This window comes from Rhinichthys klamathensis, unplaced genomic scaffold (assembly GCF_029890125.1).
Source record: "Rhinichthys klamathensis goyatoka isolate OS25496 unplaced genomic scaffold, OSU_Roscu_1.1 h1tg000437l_1, whole genome shotgun sequence".
Taxonomy (NCBI): Eukaryota; Metazoa; Chordata; class Actinopteri; order Cypriniformes; family Leuciscidae; genus Rhinichthys; species Rhinichthys klamathensis.
The window spans coordinates 725,883-745,006 of NW_026606933.1; the positions used below are offsets into that span (position 1 = coordinate 725,883).

Sequence of the window (19,124 nt, forward strand, 5' to 3'; positions counted from 1 at the left end):
ATAAAGGCCAGATTGGGGCATGTTGTCACAGTTTTATGTTGTAAATGCTGTAATCTTATGCAGATTATTAATTAGCTTTAATATTTACAGCATTCGCAGAAGATTCTATAACAGGCTGTTTGTGAGTGACAGCATTTTTTAATGCTTTATTTGAAAATTCAGTTTACAGTGTGAAACAACACAATTAGAACACAATAATTATTATGAATAATAAAGAATAGAAAACACTTCAAAAACACCATAGCACAAAACAAAAACAGAACTAGACAGTAAAATAAACAAGAATGGGGGGGGGAAAGAAAGAAAGAGGGCTTACTTTAATTACTTTAATTAAAAGAAATGTAAACATGAATTAAGGTAAAAAGTTTGTAGGTCGTGCAAATTGTACATGTTCTGAGTGCTTTTGGGTTAAGAGAGGATGAAATTGTAATCAAGTAATGTTTTATCTCGTGTAAGAATAATAAAAAAGTGTCAAAATCAGATATAAAAATATTTGACAGGGTAAATATTATGAATTAATTAAAAAGATATTTCTTTTACTTTGTTTGTGAGGAAAACGAAAACCCTTTGTTGTATGGACCATATATTTTTCCAATTTACATGATCAAAAAGTCCATTCCAATATGAGATTGTAGGAGGGCCAGAGACAATCTTCTCAAAGAATAGAACTCTTACTTTATAATTTCTTCCTTTTTCCCCCCAGTGAAACATTTTATAGTGACAGCATCCAGGGCGGGCAAGCGGCGTGCTGACGTCACCGGGGGGGTCTCGATCCGCCAATAGGAAGCGTCTGCTGTTTCTGCTTCCTGGTGTTGATGATGCGGAGCGGATGCTGAGGATGAGGAGGAAGATCTCGCGCAAGGTTCGTTTTCTGTTCCTCTTGTAATATATCACTCATGACAGCGCATAATAACCGTTAATAACATACGATTCTACTTCAAATACAGGCGCAGTTTAATATTGTAATGTTATATAATAGTATTTGCTGGGAAAGATCACCGTCATATAAGGGGGTCGCAGTGACGTCACACGCGTTTGAGAGACTGTATGGTGATTAGCTTCACGCGTTCATGTTATTGTGTTCCTGCTGTTTCTGTGTGTCTAACTGAACGTGCACACAATATTACCATAACATACCACAATTATTTAAAGGAATATGGGATCGCCCTGTGTAAGACGAGTCTTTCAGTTGTGGTAATTGTCTCAAGCCTTATTGTGATATTGCAGTAATTATAGTATTTTTGCAGAAACGATTATGAATGCCCTTGGTAAATTATGTTGAGGGAACTTCAGTTATTTTCCCTTGCCGTTCTGACTCTCATTGGGCAAAAACTGAATGAACAGGTTTTTAAAACAGTGATGTGAGTTTTGCCACACCTCGTCATATTTTGGTAAATATGCCTCTTCATATACAGTGTTATTTTGGTATTATTGATATACTATTAGGTTTAGTCCCTAAACTTAGGTTCTAATGTGCACTCATGACATTAATACTGCAATATTTTAGTTGCTTTGTGTATCGTTAAAAGAGCTGTTAAATCAGCTTGATGTAAAGTGCTTCGTTAATAAACATTACAGGATCGCAGTCATTCTTCATCAGAAAACACTGAGTATTTCTCAGTCTCTGTTAGAGTATGAAGTGAATATGAACTTTTGCGTTTGGTTTTATTCAGGATAAAGCCTCTTCCGCACCATGATCAGATGGAAACACGCGGCTGCTTTCTGTGACAGAAGTCAGGGGTCGCAAAGGTGAGTCGTCCATTGTGTTTAATTTCACAAACTGGCGTGGCATGGCAAGAAACATAAACGTGGACATAGACTTACACAACAGTGGTCACAGGAAACAATACTTGACAAAACACATGGCAAACATGAGGGCTTAAATACACAAGACTAATGACTAGACAAGGGACACCTGTGAACAATGAACCAATGACAACATGACATATCTTTTTTTTTTATTTTTTTTTTTTTTTTTATTAAAATGTAAAATTTACAACAGTATCCGGTTTAGTCAGATTTTACAAACATATAAGTGATAACAGGAAACAAAGCACATAGAATGACAGACATATACAACATGACATATCAGACAAGGGAACACATGGCAGGATCACATGACTTTGAACAGGGGATCACATGACAGACATGAAACATGACAAAGACCAAATCGTGACACTAATACATTAATAAAATCAAAGGTTGTCTTTGGTAACATTAGTTATGTTCAACAGCTGGATTTTTTTTTTTTTTTTTAAAGATTAATAAAAACTGTAACAAGTGTTTTGTTCATTGTTAGTTCATATTAGTTAATACATTAACTAATGTTACCTAATGAACCTTATTGTAAAGTGTTACCTATATATATATGTTCTCTGTGTTGCGCAGGTGGACACTGGCCTTGCTCCACATGTGTGTGAACGCAAGAGAGACCGGAGGCCTTCTGGAGGATTATTATTAATCACCAGAAATGTGCCACTTCAGAAGTGTTTTCACAACTACAGATCCATCGGCTGGTTCTGGTTCCTGTGGACATTTGCCCTTTCTAACCGATAGACAAACATGGCAAAGAAAGACTATCTGCTCGATGCAGCCCAGCAGATTCGAATGGCGCTGGACAGAGAAGTCAATGAAGATTATGAGGCGGCGTTCAGCTACTATAAGAATGGAGTCGATCTGCTGCTCAATGGAGTTCAAGGTACTGTTGTGTCCTCTGGCTTTATAGCTAAAAGAGCTCATCAAATTATATAGTGACTGAAAATTATTACTGACAGTGTGAAAAACACATTTTTGGACTGTCAACCGTTGTTGACTTATTAAGTGCAAACTCATTGCCTTGATTCACTTCTAATGTTTAATTTAATTGAGTTCAGTCAAGGTAAACAGAAGTCAAAAAGTGATTATTCTTTACTTATCGTTAGTGTTGTCAGTCACCAAACTTTCAGTTATCGTTACCAATCCTAGTAAAATTTCATCTATCAATTTCAGTACCATAGAAAAACTATTTAAATGTTTGGAAATAAAAATTTTGGTAACACTTTACAATAAGGTTCGTTAGTTAACATTAGTTGATGTATTACCTAACATGATCTAACCATGAGCAATACATGTGTTACAGTATTTATTAATCTTTGCTAATGTTAGTTAATAAAAATACAGCTGTTCATTGTTTGTTCATGTTAGTTCACAGTGCATTAACTAATGTTAACTAATACAACCTTTGATTTAAAAAATGTATTAGTAAATGTTGAAATTAATATTAACTAAGATTAATAATGTTAACTAAGGTAGTTAACTAATATTAAATAATGAACCTTATTGTAAGTGTTACCTAATTTTTTTAATGAAATGTTTATACTGATAATACAATTCTAAGTAATAGATTTGTCAGGTTGTGGAGGAAGGAGTAATTGAAGCGAAATCTGATTTTAAATAAGAAATATTCCAAAATAAGATGACGAACACAGATATGAAACCCAAGCATAACGACGAGCAAAGACATGCATGGAGAAGAGAGAACTGAAACACAGGGCTGCAAATAGACCGAGTAAATGAGGAACTAGAGAAGTCACAGGTGTGGAGAATCAGTAGCTGAGGGTGAAGAACAACCTAGAGATCAAGGCAGCCATGAAAACAGAAGCTAAACCACAGGAAAAGCAAAGACTTCAAAATAAGATCGTACAGACAGGGCCGTCGAAGATACTTTAAAACAGCATGTTGCCTTCAAATATTGCTTTGAAGGTGGAAAACCAGTAATAAGAAACACATTGCATGTAACAGAACAAGTGCACTGCAAGATTTGTTCACCCATTCATTGCTATTGTTGTTATCACAATGTCAGTCATTGCAAAGTTTTTTGGGGGGGGATGTCACTCCCGAAACTTTAGTGTTACAGAGGTTTCTGTAAATTTCAGTATAAACAACATTTGTTGTGGGCCATGACACAAAGACGGTCAGCCACTGTGTTTAAAACAAGTTAAATAAAAAAAAAAAAAAAGGTGGTTTTGCAATACCAATACATAGAGGTAATCACTCAAAAAAAAAAACTTAACTTGAACACCTCGAATTTATGAGGTAATTGTTGTGTATTTCCAAAATAATTAGATTAAAGTCTACAAATAAATGTAGAGAATTTAAACAACTTCGCAAACAAACCGAATTATATCTCTGTATATCCGAATTGGAGATGTTAGTTTAATTTGTGAGCATTTGTTTGAAAAGAAAGACAAGATATAACTTATATTTGCACACTTGGTTCAAAACCATCCAGAGTTTTGAAAAGCGTTCCACGCGTGATAATATCCCATGAAAAGAAAAAGAGAAAAGAAGCAAGCGTAGGTTAATTTGTAATGAGGGTGATACATAATCTAAATCATCACAGCATGAACTATTTTGAAAAAGGAAAACCTACACACTTGCATCCTCTGTTCTTTCTGGGACTACATTGTTTGATAATTTTGATGATTGCATGATTTGGATTGGAAAAGTCTGGTAGGATGGATAACATTAAAACTGTGTTTAGCAAAGGGTCGATCATTGATCTCCACGCTAATGCAGAGTCTTCCGTGTCTTACAGTGGATCCAAATAAAGAGAGACGAGAAGCCGTGAAGCGGAAGACCACTCAATATCTGAAGCGAGCCGAGGAGATCTTCATCTCTTACTTACAGGACAACATCTCTAAAGGATCCACACATTTAGGAGTAGGTGACAAATGTGCTTGATGAGATCTTGCTGAACATGATTTTTCTCTTTTGATTTGAGTTTTTTTACTTTTATGGCCAAACTCCCACAATTCACCCCTTTAACCCGAATAATCAAATTACTAAGCAACCACTGAATTGAATAACACAAAATATTATTTTAAAGCTTAGAAACTCTCCGTACTGTCCATGTATAATAATAATAATAAAATAATATTTTTCAAACCTACTGCCTTGAACAACACAAAATCAGTGTCATTTGAAAGCTTAGAATCTGAACTTTTCGATTTGATAAACTCCTAAGTTGTGCTGAGTTATTTGCTGATAAATAAATAAAAGTTTTGGAGTTATGAGTCCTTACTTTTGTGTATGTCACTCTAAAACTCTACAAATGTAAAAATGCCTTCAGGGCTTAAGGGGTTAAATAAGTAACTTTATTCACTTATCTAAAGTTTAACTTGAAGAAATTGTAACATAAATATATTACTATTATACAGTAGAGTATAATGTACTTAGTAATACTCGCAGTAATAGTAATAAAAAAATAATTTTAACAGTGAACACACAATTTCTAATAAGATAAAATATAAAATGTATTTGTTTTATAATTCAATTGATTAGACATGCGTTTTTTATGACTAAAATGCCTTAAATATGTAATTAAATACACACACACACACACACACACATATATATATATACAAAAATTATATATAATCAAATGGAATTCGGGACAACATGAAATTAATTTCATGGGGCTCTAAAAATGTAATTTATTTTAATTTTTAATTAATTGTTCAATAAGTTTCATTATTTCAATCAATTAGACATGCTTTTTGAGTACTAAAATAAAATTGTACATTTTAAATGGAATCCAGAAAAATTTAATTGGGGGAGAAAAAAAAAAACGAAATCCACTCCAACTGCCGATATCGTTCTGATTATTTTAAGCGCTGCAGTTTTGTCATTTCCACTTTAAATGCTCGAACTCTTTAAAGCAGGATGGATTCTGATTGGCTGTCGATGTTTTTATAGTTCCTAAGCTGGACAAAATCACTCTAAAAGTAATTCTAACGATGTCATTCCTCTGTGGTGTTATAGTTGTAGTTGTGGTGTGGACTTCGCTTTTCTCTTAGAGTTAGAGCGATTATTAAATCTTTATAAATATCGTTATAGTTATCGTCCTTGTAGTGAACAGGTCTTAAGTGGGCGGCTCTTGGCCAGAATAAGCTGCAATGTGAACCATATTTTTGCTATTAGTTCATATCCTGACTATGTTTTTTTCTCTGATTCATGTTATTTTCCTGGTCATCAGGGTTATAGTAGCTTACGGTTTCGGTCGATCAGACATCTAAGTTCGCCGGTGGAGAATCTGGCGATGTGCAAAGTCGTTGGAATCATTGATAAGGTACAGTGTGTGAGAAATATCTGCTCCTCATGCTTCTCATGGCTTACAACTACTCTCTATATGCCAGGACATTAAAGTCATTGGAAGTGCAATAGTTATAATAGTTCTAAATGTGTGTTTTCCACAGGTGCTGACGGTTGAAAGTCTGATAAGCAAGGAGACATTTATTGTTAAGGTAGGCATTTGAAACAGAAGTATTCTAGTGTATGGGTTCCTTTCAGAAGTGAGCGGGAATCAGGCCATCCGGGCCGACACTGTGTTGCTGTCTGGGCTGTTATTACTGCGAGTCTGCTTGGATTGATCCTGTTAAAAGCGGCTGTGTCTAAATCTGAGTACAAACTCGTCTCGGGTTACTGAAACCAGACACTTGAGATATTAGAATTGGCCAGTTATAGAGACAGGTGGACAAAACAAAAAAGTCATTTGAAACCAGCAAACACTAAAGGAAATACAATAAATATTACAATGCTGTTTAAATAATATATCATTATTTTTCTGCATTACAGCAATGAAAATTAGATTTTTTTTATTTATTTTTATTAAAATAAATACTCAACATAGCAATCCAGAAATCACATTAATTTCTGTATAATGCCACAGGTCTGTTACATTTATGCAGCCGATGTATGTTCATTTTTTAATATTATCGTAATCAGCCTAATAAGAACATTTTGCAGATATATTAAATCCGATAAATAATGTATTTTCTTCAGCTGAGACACTTCAGATGTGCACTGTCTGCCATGATGGTTTTAAATTGCTTGAAATATGATTGGAATCACTTTGAAAAAGGAAAATACAGTAAAGTGCAACATGTGCAGCGCAAGTCTGTCATATATCGACTACATAAAATTATATAATGAGAACATCATAATTGTGTGCCTGGGACATGGATTTTAATGGTGAGACTTATGTTTTTGTAATCAGGCTCTCAAAAATTATATAAAAATGTGGATTTAGATTTATCGGCCAATATATCTATTATCGGATTTCAAATAAAAAGAATTATTGGTTATCGGTATCGGCCAAAATGTTCATATCAGTGCATCCCTATGTTTTTTTTTTTTTTTTATCAAAGCACAAGTGACCCTGTTCTTGTAGTTATGGTGCTGTATGTATGAAACAAGCCTTAGAATTGGGTTAAACCCAGCTTTCTTACAAGTCAGCATACTAAAAAGGCAGTGCCAATGCTGCTTTCCTTTTGGAACAGACTTTGTGTCAGGAGCTCATTTATGTTGCCCTAAAAGCCTGTCTAAAGAGGCAGCTCACTAGAAAGGGCCTAATTCTGGTGCGAAAAATACTGCTTTCTGGACAGAGTTTACCGAAGTCGAGCTGGGAGAGCCGTGAGAGGTCGACCATCATTCCTCAGGGAGTGCCCTTCATGGTGAAGCTGCTAAAATACTATGTCAGTGAAGACACTGTGTTCCTCCATCTAGAACGTGTTCAAGGTGAGTAGCACTTTTCACATTGTATATTGTTCCAAAGCAGTTCGACATAGTATATCCCCTGTGAACAAGACAACAGGAGCCAAGATCCTGCTGGGGAACCCAACCATCATATTCAATGAAAATGAGATTTGTCTTTGTTGAACAGACGGTTTTCAGTCCACACTTAAGCTGTGTCTGTGTCTCAAACACCACCCAGAAGGCTATTCCAGAGCTTAGCATCCATATATGATAAGACCCTCTACATGCTCTCGATTTTATAAGTTCTATCAAAAGGTCACATCTGATAGAAGATATTTTAAGTACTGTAAATACAGTACTTAAAGTACTTAAGCATTTTATAAATGACATGCAAACCACAGACATGATAAAATAGGAGAGAGAGAGATGATAAAATTTTCTAAACCTGAATTGTTGCATCTAAAAAAACAAAGCTTGTTTATGGAGCCAATAGTGCATTACAAATCATAAACATAGAGCCTTTTCTGTAACTTAGCAATATTTATCAGAATGCTGTTCTAGAAACATTGGTAATGTGACTTTCAAATGACAAATATTCCCAGTCCCAGGTTCTTGCTGTTGTGCAAAGTGTTATCTAATCAAGATCAGTGTCTTAAGGATTACTAGAAAGTTATAGGCAGATCAAGTCAAGTCACCTTTATTTATATAGTGCTTTTAACAATACAGATTGTTTTAAAGATCCGGCACTGATCCGGCCCAATCTGTTACACATGGATTCCAGATGGTCCAAATGTGGGCCGGATCTGGGCCGACACTAGGCTTGTTTGACTTGAGGCAGTGCATGCCGGTTAGAAATTTTGTCCGACTTGATACAGCGCCGACTCCACGTGACTGTACCTACATTTGAAGGTAGCGATTCGAGAGCAGCCGGAGAACTCAGCCAAGCGCAGCTTCTCAAGAGCGACTGCCTGAGCTCTGATGACGACACAACTGTTCCACGATTGGCCGGATTCACCGCATGACAACGATCACGTGTGTTTCGTGTTTATTCTCACACCTTTAGTTCCACTAAAGCTCACAAATTAGTTTTTTATAACAGTAAACACTCTTTTCATGTAGTCGCGATTAAATTGTGGCATGTTTATCAAAATAAAACTGATTAATAAACGTAGACTCCACTTCATTGACAGTAGCTATAGGCTTATGTTGAAATTTATTCTTGTTCAAACAGACGCTGTATGAAGCAGTACATAAAGTATTGAATGAAAATGTCTCTGAAACATCTGTGGATTTGGAAAATATTGCATTTCTTTCACTTCAGCTGAGGTAAAGTATGCAAACACAGCGCGAGCGTCACTACGGGAGCCAGAAAGTGTCCAACTTCACGTCTCCTTTTTCGGTTACATCCAGCCGCAGCTGATGTCGAACACACCTATGTTGCTGTTTGGGCAGTGATAACAGGAAAAAATGCCACAAAGTTTGTTTCGGCTGTACAGCAGATCTAGAAGAAAATAGTGTCATAGGCCAGCTTAAGTAATTTCAGTGATGGTTAATTTCTGTAAAATAAAGTTATTAATTTAGTTAATTTGTCTATACAGCAGCTCTGGAGAAAACAGTGGTGTCATTGTCCAGCTCAGTTCAGTTCTCATACAATGGGGTCAATGCAGGCAGATCAATTATATTGTTGAATATTAAGTGAACTTACTCTGCAGGAAAGTGGACCTCAAGGGCCAGAGTTGAGAACCCTGCTCTATAGGACACTGGCCCATCAGGAGAAGGATTGGACACCCCTGCTCAGCAGTATCCAAATCAGTACTGTGGTCTATTAATGAAAGGGACGGAGCTAGAATTAGGAGATAAAAGTCAGGAAAAATGTTTAGCATTGCTTTTGGAAATTTCATACATGGGAAAATGTTGTACACTGAAAAAAAAAAAAGATCCATATCAAGGATCTTGAAATCTAGCCTGGAGGTCCACTGTCCTGCAGCTTCAACCCTAATCAAACACTTTAACCAGCTCAAGGTCTTCCGGGTGTGTTGGAACAGGTTGAAGCTATACTCTGCATGACACTGGCCCTAAACTCTACTGCAGGGATTCTAAACTCTGGCCCTCAGGGTCCACTTCTCTGCAGAGTTTGCTCCAACCCTAATTAAACACGCCTGAACAAGCTAATCAAGGTCTGCAGGATCACTACAAACTTCCAGGCAAGTGTGTTGGAACAGGTTGGAGCAACAGTCTGCATGACAGTGGCCCTCTATGATCAGGATTGGATACCACCATCAGTACTGAGGTCTAATCGTGAAATCGATGGTGCAAGAGTCAGGAGATAAAAGTCAAGAAAAATCCATGCATGGGAATATTTGTTGCACACGCTCTGAAAAAAAAAAAATCTATATCAGGAATCTTTATATCTAGCCCTGGAGAATTTAGCCTCAACCCTGATCATAGTAAACTGCCATTTAATTTTCTAGTAATCCTGAAGACCTTTATAAACTTGTCCAGGTGTTTGATCAAGGTTGGACCAAAACTCTGCAGGACACTGGACCTCAAGGTCCTGATTTGAAGGACCCTTATCTATATTGTTTCAACAGTTGGTAGGCCATAAGCTCCTCATAGTCAGTATAGTTGGAGGGCATTTGAAATAGTGGTCCATCTACTCACAATGACATATAGTTTGACAGCTCTGCTTTTCTACAGGTGGAAGACTCTTTTCCAGACTTCACAGGGTCAGAAGTGAAGCAGTCAGGGAGTATCCAGAATGCCTCAGCCCCAACCAGCACAAGATCTACCTGAAGAACAGCTACACCCTCCCTGCTATCCACCAAGATATTTACCTCAATGAGAATTGTGAGAGAACTACACCTCTTGAGAGGCCAGGCAGCCCAGCTGGTCTTTGTCTTGAGAACTGTAGAACCCGTTCCTACTGTGAAGATACGGGGCGCCAACAGGGTTCTCCAGGATTGTATGCAATTAGGACAGATAATGCGCTTCCTTCTGTCTGTCCACACAATGTTCTTAATTCTTTACCTCAGGATAATGTTCCTCTTCCCGTTCATCCCTGTGTGATTGTGGACACTCGGGATCCTCTTGATGTCACTTCCGACCTTCTAGGAAATGATGTCCGCATTGAGCGGATTGACTCTTGCATGGATCTGAACAAAGCTTGGATTGCTTTAGAACCTGCTCAGGGTTGTAAAAGTTTCACTGTTCCAGGATCAAACTCGGATATTCTAGGATTCAGCTGTGCAGCTCAGATCACTCCAGCCTCTTTATTTGGTGAAAACGCACAACCAACCCTTTGCAACACAGTTGACGTACTTCCACAGAGAGTTCGGATAGTTTCCAACACATCACATGTACCTCCACGAAACCAAGCGCATGATGGGTTTTCTCTTGAACAGAGTGTTACTAACTGTAAACCCAGTGGAAATGGACAGCTTGGACAGTTTGTGGCTGAGTTGAGCAAAGTCAGTTCTCATCGCTATCCATTTGAATGTGCAACTCAAAAGCAAGAAGGTATCTCTTTAGACTTCACAAAGATGACTTCTCGGGTGAACTCTGTTGATATGGTGAGGGAGGTTGGGACGGAGGACATGGAGAACTGGCATTTTTTCAGCCCTTCATATAAACAACCTCAAGTTGGCATGATCCCATCAGCGTCTACCACAAACAGCTCCTGTTGGAGTGAGACTAAACTAGAATACCCTTATATGGAACAGCTGATGAAGGTGAACGGCTTGGGCCATCACGCCCAAATTAAGGCCAAGAACTTCAGTGCCAAATGGAACGGGGGTAGACAGGGACTCCCCGAGGACGAGGTGCGACTGTGGGGAGCTCAGATTCTGTTGGCATTGGAAAGTCTTCATGAGCAGGGCATCATGTGCCAGGACCTAAACCCAAGAAATGTTCTACTTCGCAGCAGTGGTATGTCTTCTGCTGCCAAGTCTTTAGTCTTCAACTCTGATCCTGCAGGGCCACTGTCCAGTAGTGATGTTCGATTATTGAACAAATCCTTGTTGTAAGCCAGTAACCGGTCGAGTCGGTTCACAGAATCAAACTTTATTTCCAGGTTGATGACGCAAGATGCACATTCGAAGTAGGACATACACTTCTTTCACAGCACAGAATAAACCAGTAAGCATGTCCAGAAATGAAGAATCAAAACTACAGGCAGAGTTAAAAGTCACCTTTTCGGTCATGTCTGACTGGAAAAAGACCCGAATGAGCTGTCAAAGTTCTCAGAGGATAACCAGTGGGTCGAGTCAGTACTTTTTGATTCATTTATTTTTAATCGTTTTTTTGATTCAGTAACCCATCTGGACATGGTCACTGGCTCATTCGGTGCTGCAAAGGAGCATTTGGTCATGCCAATCACTGTACTGATTGACTACAACAAACACTGATCCCTAAACCTACCTGTCACTGTAACCTAAACCAATGAAATCGGCTGCAGGGTGGGATTTCCGCTGAACTGGTTTGGAAAAAAAAATCACAGGTATCATCAACCCGGAAATAAAGTTAGATTCAGTTCAATTCTGTGAACCGGCTCGACTGGTTACCGGCTTAAAAGAACATCACTATTATCCAGCAGAGTTTAGCTCTAGCCCTAATTAAACACACTCAAACAAGGTAATTAAGGTCTTCGGGATTACTAGAAAGTTACAGCCTGTTGAGTCTGATTGGGTTTGGAGCAAAATTCTGCATGACGGTTTCCCTCCAGAACTGGAGTTGAAGAGCCCTGTCCTATGCATCTTAACATTACAATTGTACATATATAATCCTGCTCCTGGATGGCTACCATCCTGCAGAGTTAAGCTCAAACGTGCTCCAACACACCTGGAAATGCAAATCACAGAATTACATGACAATAACAGGCAGGTGTTGGACCAGGTTGAAACTGAAATCTGCAGGAAGGTAGAACTCCAAGAGCAGGATTTGCTAACCTTGAACTACACATTGACAGTATGTTTACTCTTTTTCAGTTATCTGATATAATAAAGGAAAGGTTCACAGAAAAATACATTTATCCATCATTAATTCACTCACAGGAAACGAGAACATACTCTTGTCCATATAAAGAAATGATTGGTGATTTTTACTGTCAAGATCTGAAGGAAAAATGGCAGATAAAATGCGTCACACTAGGTTAGACATCATTGTTACCAAACATAATTGGTTCATCATCATTGGATTGTGATGGCTTTGTATCATATGACTTCAGAAGATTTGGAATACATGGCTTATTGTTGTTTATGGAACTATTTTGTCATTTCATTGTCAATTTCATTAGATGGAAAAGAGCTGCTCGGACATTATGTCTAGCATCTCTTTTTGTGTTTCACGGAGGAAAGACAACAGGTTTGGAACGTCATTCTAGTATTTTAAAACAGTGGTTCAAATGCACACAGGTGAGGCGTGTCTTACGTACTTTGGACTATGGACGGAAGTTCAGCCTGAAATTAACCCGAAAGCAATGGAAGAGATGTACTGTGCACCAGGTAAGACATTTCAATTGTTTATTCATAATCACATCAAACTGCAACATTTCTAAGACACATTCTGTTGTCTTGAAATGTAATGACTATTTATTTTTCTAATTTGGTGCAGAAATTGGAGGCGTATCGAAAATCACAGAGGCATGTGATTGGTGGAGTCTTGGAGCTTTATTATATGAGCTTCTTACTGGCATGGTAAGCAAACTTTTTCTGCTTTAAAAGTAAAGAATTAAAACTAACCCAAGAATGACTGGAAACGGCTCAGATTGTTAGATGTGACACCTTTACTATGTATTTGTTAGTGAAAGTCAAATTTGTCTGTTTTGTCATGTATAGGCTTTTGAGGTATTTTTGTAGTCGCCTTTGAGCAAAATCTACTACAATTATATAACGTATCAAAACGTGACCTTGGTTACTCGTATAACGCTGGTTTCCTGAGAGGAGAGAACGAGACATTGTGTCAGTAGCTAAGCTATGGGGAAATAATTCGTTACATTTATATAGTGCTTTTCTCTGCACGCAAAGCATTTGACACATGGAAGGGGGAATCACCTCAACCACCACCAATGAGCAGCATCCACCTGGATGATGCGACGGCAGCCATATTGCGCTGGTGCCTGTCTCTGCGCCTCGGTGAAACACCCAGTGAATGCTTCCACTCTGTCCCCAAACAGACCCGTTGGACTCACCGGTGCAACCAGGAGCGCCTCCTTGTCTGAGTCCTTTAACCTGTGAGTGTTAGCCATTGATGGCAATCCATCTCCACTAAGCTCCCCATTGTGCAGCCAATAGACTGGGCCATCGTTTTTGTTGCTTTCGGCACCAAGCCAGTAGCGCTATGAAGTTCCTTGAGGACGTCCAGGTCTGGGTCGGTCTCGTCCATCTCTTTCAGCCTCTTTGCTTGATATACTTGCAGGATAGCTATCGTATGGAGGGCTGAAGCTGTGACAGTGTGTGCAGTGCTTGGCCAGCTTCAGTGAATGCCTTCTCTGCGATGCTGCCGGTTGCACTGTAGGGCTTGGAGGGATGAACTGCCGGGGATTTGGCGTCCGCGGCTTCCTCGACCAGAGGGAAGCATGAGGCACGCCATAAGGTGAGCCATGCCGTTAGGTGAGAGGCACGCCAGGTCTTAGAGACCGGCCGACCTAGAGCCGCCGTGTGGAATTCACATGTACCAGATGTGGGCTGAATGTGGGCCGGCACTATGTTGCTGTCTGCATCCTTCTGTAGCGTCGACATTTCTATCATGGAGCTCCACTCCTCTCTCTCTGACTCCGGTGTGGACATCACATCCTCATCATCCTCAGATGTGCCAAAAGAGACTACATCTTGGGCTCCAGGAGAGGGGCGAATGCAAGCTTCTATAAAATATACAGGCGAAGATGGCTCAGACGGACGAGGGGTCCGAGGGCATTGAGCAAATGGGCACATCTGCTTCTTCTGCGGCTTGGCTCAAGTGGTCGATTGGAGTCAGGAGCCTCATCTACCATTACGAGAGCAAGCCGAGGAGGAGAGAAAGGGCTGTCATGCCTTCACAGTGGGGGCAGTCCAAGCCACTCAGTGCTGTCTCCGTGTGGGTGCGACCCAGGCAGAAAACACAGCAATCGTGGTGATCCTTGTCTTTAAAGAGGTGGTATAATGCCCTTTTCACAAGATGTAAAATAAATCTCTGATGTCCCCAGAGTGTGTATGTGAAGTTTTAGCTGAAAATACCTCACAGATATTTTTATAGCATGTTAAATTTGTCACTTTTTGAGGGTGAACAAAAAGGCACCGTTTTTGTGTCTGTCCCTTTAAATGCAAATGAGCTGCTGCTCCCGGCACAGAGGGCGGAGCTACAACAACTTGTGTCCTTTTACCCCACACAGACAAACATTTAAAAAACTTTTAGCCTTTTATGTTCAAACCGGAGTCAGAAATGTTGTTTATGCTCAAACAGCAACATTACACACTAACTAAAGTTAGAAAAGTGAAATCATAATCAACCACCCCTTTAAGAGGTTTCTCACAGGAAGAACAGGTCTCACAAAGCTTCGTTGTCAGCTACTGATGAAATGCTGAGTGAACCAAACTCAAAAAGGAACAACAAATCTCCTTGGTCTTGAATGTGTTGAGACTGTTGTTTTCATCTGTTCAACTTTGTTTCTCTCCAGCCGCTGTGGCAGTGCCACCCTTCAGGCGTTCACCCTCACACTCCTCTCCACATCCCAGAGTTCCTCAGTTCTGCAGCCGCCTCGCTTCTCACTGAGGTAACTGCTCTCTCAATACAAACTGATATGACAGTGTGCGCAGTGCTTGAGTCATGTGACAACCACCTATTTAGGTAATGTAGAATAGTCACAATAGAGAAGAAATTGTTAGATAATAGAGAGGACATATCTCACCAAAAGATAATTAGACCTATAATTTTTAACCATAATATGTAAAAAAAAACATAATATGTAATATGTAACAAATCAAAGTCAACAATGTATTCCAAACCATAGATTTTACAAACAAAAAGAAAATAATATATATATATATATACAGTATATAAATGCAAGTCCAATATCACATAAAATTGACAAAACTTGGATTTTACAAAAATAAATACATTTAAAAAAAGCACTAACGTATGACAAATCTGCTAAGGTTTTTTGGATCTTGTAAATGTCATTCTTTTTAGGAGACTTAATCAAATTAGCTATGTTTCCATCCAAAACTTGTGCACAAAATAAATAATTTGCAAATAAAGCACTGGTTCCATTCCATGTGTTCAAGAGAAAAAAATCGTCACTTCCTGGAAAATTTGCGCGAAAAATCAGTAATTACTGTAAAATGAAAGTTGCTACAATCGGGTAAAACCCACTTTGGCTTTTTTCCTGCATCATAAATTACTTGCGAAAAACCAACATTTGAGATGCTGTGCAACGCGATTGGTCCGCTGGTTTGTCCAGTTGTCCAATCACATCCTCTGCTGCCGCAAAGTTAGCTTCGAGGGATTTATTCATTAAATGTGTTTCCATCGTAGTGTCTTCTTATTGGATTAAAAAAATTGCAATACCACCTGGGGATGGTGTCGCCATTCTCCCGGTAGCACCCGCTGCCGTGAGAGCTCGTCGGCTGCACGGTTGAGCAGGGCCGGAATATAAACGGCACGAAGCGACCTCAGATGCTTCTGACTCCAGAGGAGGAGATGGCGGGCGAGTTGTGACCTGCGACGTGAGCGTAGTAGACCACCTTGGCGGTTGATGTACGCAACGGTCGCAGTGCTGTCCGAACGGACCGGTACATGCTTGCCTAGTAGCGGTGTTTTGAAGCGGCCCAGCGCAAGATGTACTGCTAACAACTCGAAGCATTTGATGTGCCAACGCAGTTGAGGCCCCGCCCACAGACCTGAAGCTGCATGCCCGTTGTACATGGCCCCCCAGCCGGTGGCAGAGGCATCCGTGTAGACCACAGAATGCCTGGACACTTTTTAGGGTAGGGGAACACCAGCCTGCAGGAATGAAGGGTCCGACCACAAGCTGAGAGTTTGGCGACAATGCAGGGTCACTTGGACCCAGCACGAGCCGCTCTGCCACGCCCATCTCAGGACTCGATCATGGAGCCAGTGTTGGAGCGGCCTCATATGAAGTAAACCGAGTGGGGTTACCGCGGCTGCAGATGCAATATGCCCCAGGAGCCTCTGAAAAAGTTTCAGTGGTGTCGCTGTTCTCCGTCTGAGCGTGCTCACACAGTTCAACACTGACTGGACGCGGGCCTCGGTGAGATATCATATTGATCGAGTCCAGCTCCATACCGAGAAAAGAGATCTTCTGCCCGGGGGTGAGTTTACTCTTTTCCCAGTTCACCCAAAGCCCTAGGTGAATGAGCACCATGTCCCTGTGTTCGCACAACTGCTCTCGCGACTGGGCTAGGATAAGCAAGTCGTCGAGGTAGTTGAGGACACGAACACCATGCTCGCACCATGCTGGTTGGGAGCAATGGTTTCGAAAGTCTCCGCGACTTTCGTGAAGACACGGGGTGACAGGGCCAGCCTGAAGGGTAAGACTTTGTACTGATATGCCCGCCCCTCGAACGCAAAGCAAAGTCTGTTTCGAGGGAGAATCGAGACATGAAAGTACACATCTTTCAGGTCGATCGCTGCAAACCAATCTTGGGGACGGATGCACTTGAAAATGTGTTTCTACGTAAGCATCTTGAACGGTAGCCTGTGAAGGGACCGGTTCAGGACACACAGGTCCAAAATTGGTCGTAACCCACCTTTCTTGGGAACAATGAAGTACAGGCTGTAGAAGCCGGTCTTCATATCGGCTGGAGACACCGGCTCGACAGCGTCCTTCACCAGTAGGACAGCGATCTCTGCCCTGAGCACAATGAATGCTGGGGGATGCCGGGCGAACTGAATCGCATAGCTGAGTCTGATAGTACGGATGAGCCAGCGAGACGGGCTGGGAAGCGCTAGCCAGGCTCCCAGACACCGTGCAAGCGGGACCAACGGCACCACAGACGTACCCGGGGTGGGGCAGCGAGGCGGAATGCAGGGACCTGACTCTGACGGCATAGCGGCCCGGAGTGGGGTCTGAGTGTCTTGGGACCCAGAGGTCTTAGAAATTGCTCTTTTATTGAAATTGTGGGTACCCGGGGGGCAGTGGCGTAACAAAAAGAAAAGGAAACAAAAGATTCTTCACCTGGCACTCGCTGGGGGAAAGAGCGGCACGTTCACCATCTCCTGAAGAGCAACTTGATCCACCTCTGGGTCGCTCGTTTGCACCTCCGCTTGCCTCCTGGATGGAGGTGGTCGAATCCTGCGGCTTGCTCCACCCTGAGGCCTGGGTGGTGGCCGCCGCAGACCCTCCGTCCGCTTGTCGCAGAGGTCGACCTCCTGGTGGCGGACGGGCGGAGATTTGCAATATTTCGTTAATTTCTATATATTGTGAAGCCCTAATATTTATTAAACGAGTCCAATATAGTTCACGCTGTATCTTTGTGTAAATTTGTGAACACTTCCCCAGTCACTCCACTCAAGCCGGTTGAAGTGAAGTTATTTAAACTAGTGGTTTCTGAGTAGTCAGAATCTAGACTTCCTTCGAGCAACTTAAAATCATCATAAACATATGTACATAAATATGCCTTAAAACATACATGGATATTGCATGGAATATAAGAACATGAATGCAGTGTGTAAACTGTACTAATCAATGATCCGCATGTACGGATGTACCATATGTGGTGTATCACCCTCTTTTTCTAATGCTTCTCATATTAGTATATACAATCTTTTCTCTTCTGTCTTTGTATTTTCTGCATAACTGTGAGCCACCGCTGACGGTTCCCTGAAAGCAAGCGTTTCTCCTTGTTTCCCGCAGTTGCTCCAGTGTGAAGCGTGTTATCGTCTGGGATCAGGAGGCGGTGGCGTGAGCGACATCAAGTGCCATCCGTTCTTCACCTCCGTCCCGTGGCTCACACTCACGCCGTAGTGCCGTGTGAAAGTATTCACCCCCTACATCTGTTTCTGCTGACATTAAAGATGTGTGTTGAGCACAGTATCCATTACACTGAGGCTGAGTTTCTGAAACTTGCATTATTCTTTTTATTTTTAATAGTTAAATTATTTCACTTTTGGCAGGTCAAGCAAATATCTAAATGATAAATGTGAAAAGCTGACATGTGTTAGTGCTATACTGCACATTTTCACAAATATACAGTCTGTATATTTGGGCGTTTCTGCATTTAATAAATTACCATACTTTAGGCATTATAAAAAACTGCACACTAATGAAATGGTAAGTGTAGTGAGCTAGTATGCTATTCTAAACATGAGCTAAAAGTGTCAGGTTATCAATACGTCAGTTTCCCTGGTATATGTCAGCATTCCCGGTGAGAGTGGAAACACCTCGGCAAGCTTTTATTAGACCAGACGGCAGAAACAATGAATGTGGGTGAATCTTTACTGGAGCTCTGAAGTGGATCACAGCCTTTATTCCTGGAGGATTTATGGATTCATCGTGTACTTTTACCACCATCTGGTGGAACCAGGAGATATTTCTCCACATCAGCAGTTTTCTACATCACACACAGACCTGAACAGCTGGATCGCAGGGAAGCCCTTCTCTGCCAGATAAGAGAAGA

The 19,124-nt window shown here is 40.6% G+C and overlaps 1 protein-coding gene across 1 annotated transcript; it reads left to right on the forward strand.

The window, feature by feature from the left end:
- Nucleotides 1-766: 766 nt before the first annotated feature.
- rps6kl1 (ribosomal protein S6 kinase-like 1) lies at nucleotides 767-18,541 on the forward strand. Its single transcript, XM_056236075.1, has 12 exons — nucleotides 767-862; nucleotides 1,674-1,749; nucleotides 2,389-2,698; nucleotides 4,577-4,701; nucleotides 6,017-6,109; nucleotides 6,237-6,284; nucleotides 7,425-7,557; nucleotides 10,213-11,439; nucleotides 12,924-13,013; nucleotides 13,123-13,205; nucleotides 15,164-15,259; nucleotides 18,362-18,541. Exons 3-12 carry the CDS (start codon nucleotides 2,563-2,565, stop codon nucleotides 18,470-18,472), a joined length of 2,142 nt encoding a protein of 713 aa, XP_056092050.1. The 5' UTR covers nucleotides 767-862; nucleotides 1,674-1,749; nucleotides 2,389-2,562; the 3' UTR covers nucleotides 18,473-18,541.
- Nucleotides 18,542-19,124: the final 583 nt, after the last annotated feature.

Coding starts and splice junctions, on each gene's coding strand:
- rps6kl1 (XM_056236075.1), top strand. CDS start 2,563: ATGGCAAAGAAAGACTATCTGCTCGATGCAGCCCAGCAGATTCGAATG. Junction 7,558..10,212: donor CCATCTAGAACGTGTTCAAG/GTGAGTAGCACT, acceptor GCTTTTCTACAG/GTGGAAGACTCTTTTCCAGA. Junction 13,206..15,163: donor ATGAGCTTCTTACTGGCATG/GTAAGCAAACTT, acceptor GTTTCTCTCCAG/CCGCTGTGGCAGTGCCACCC.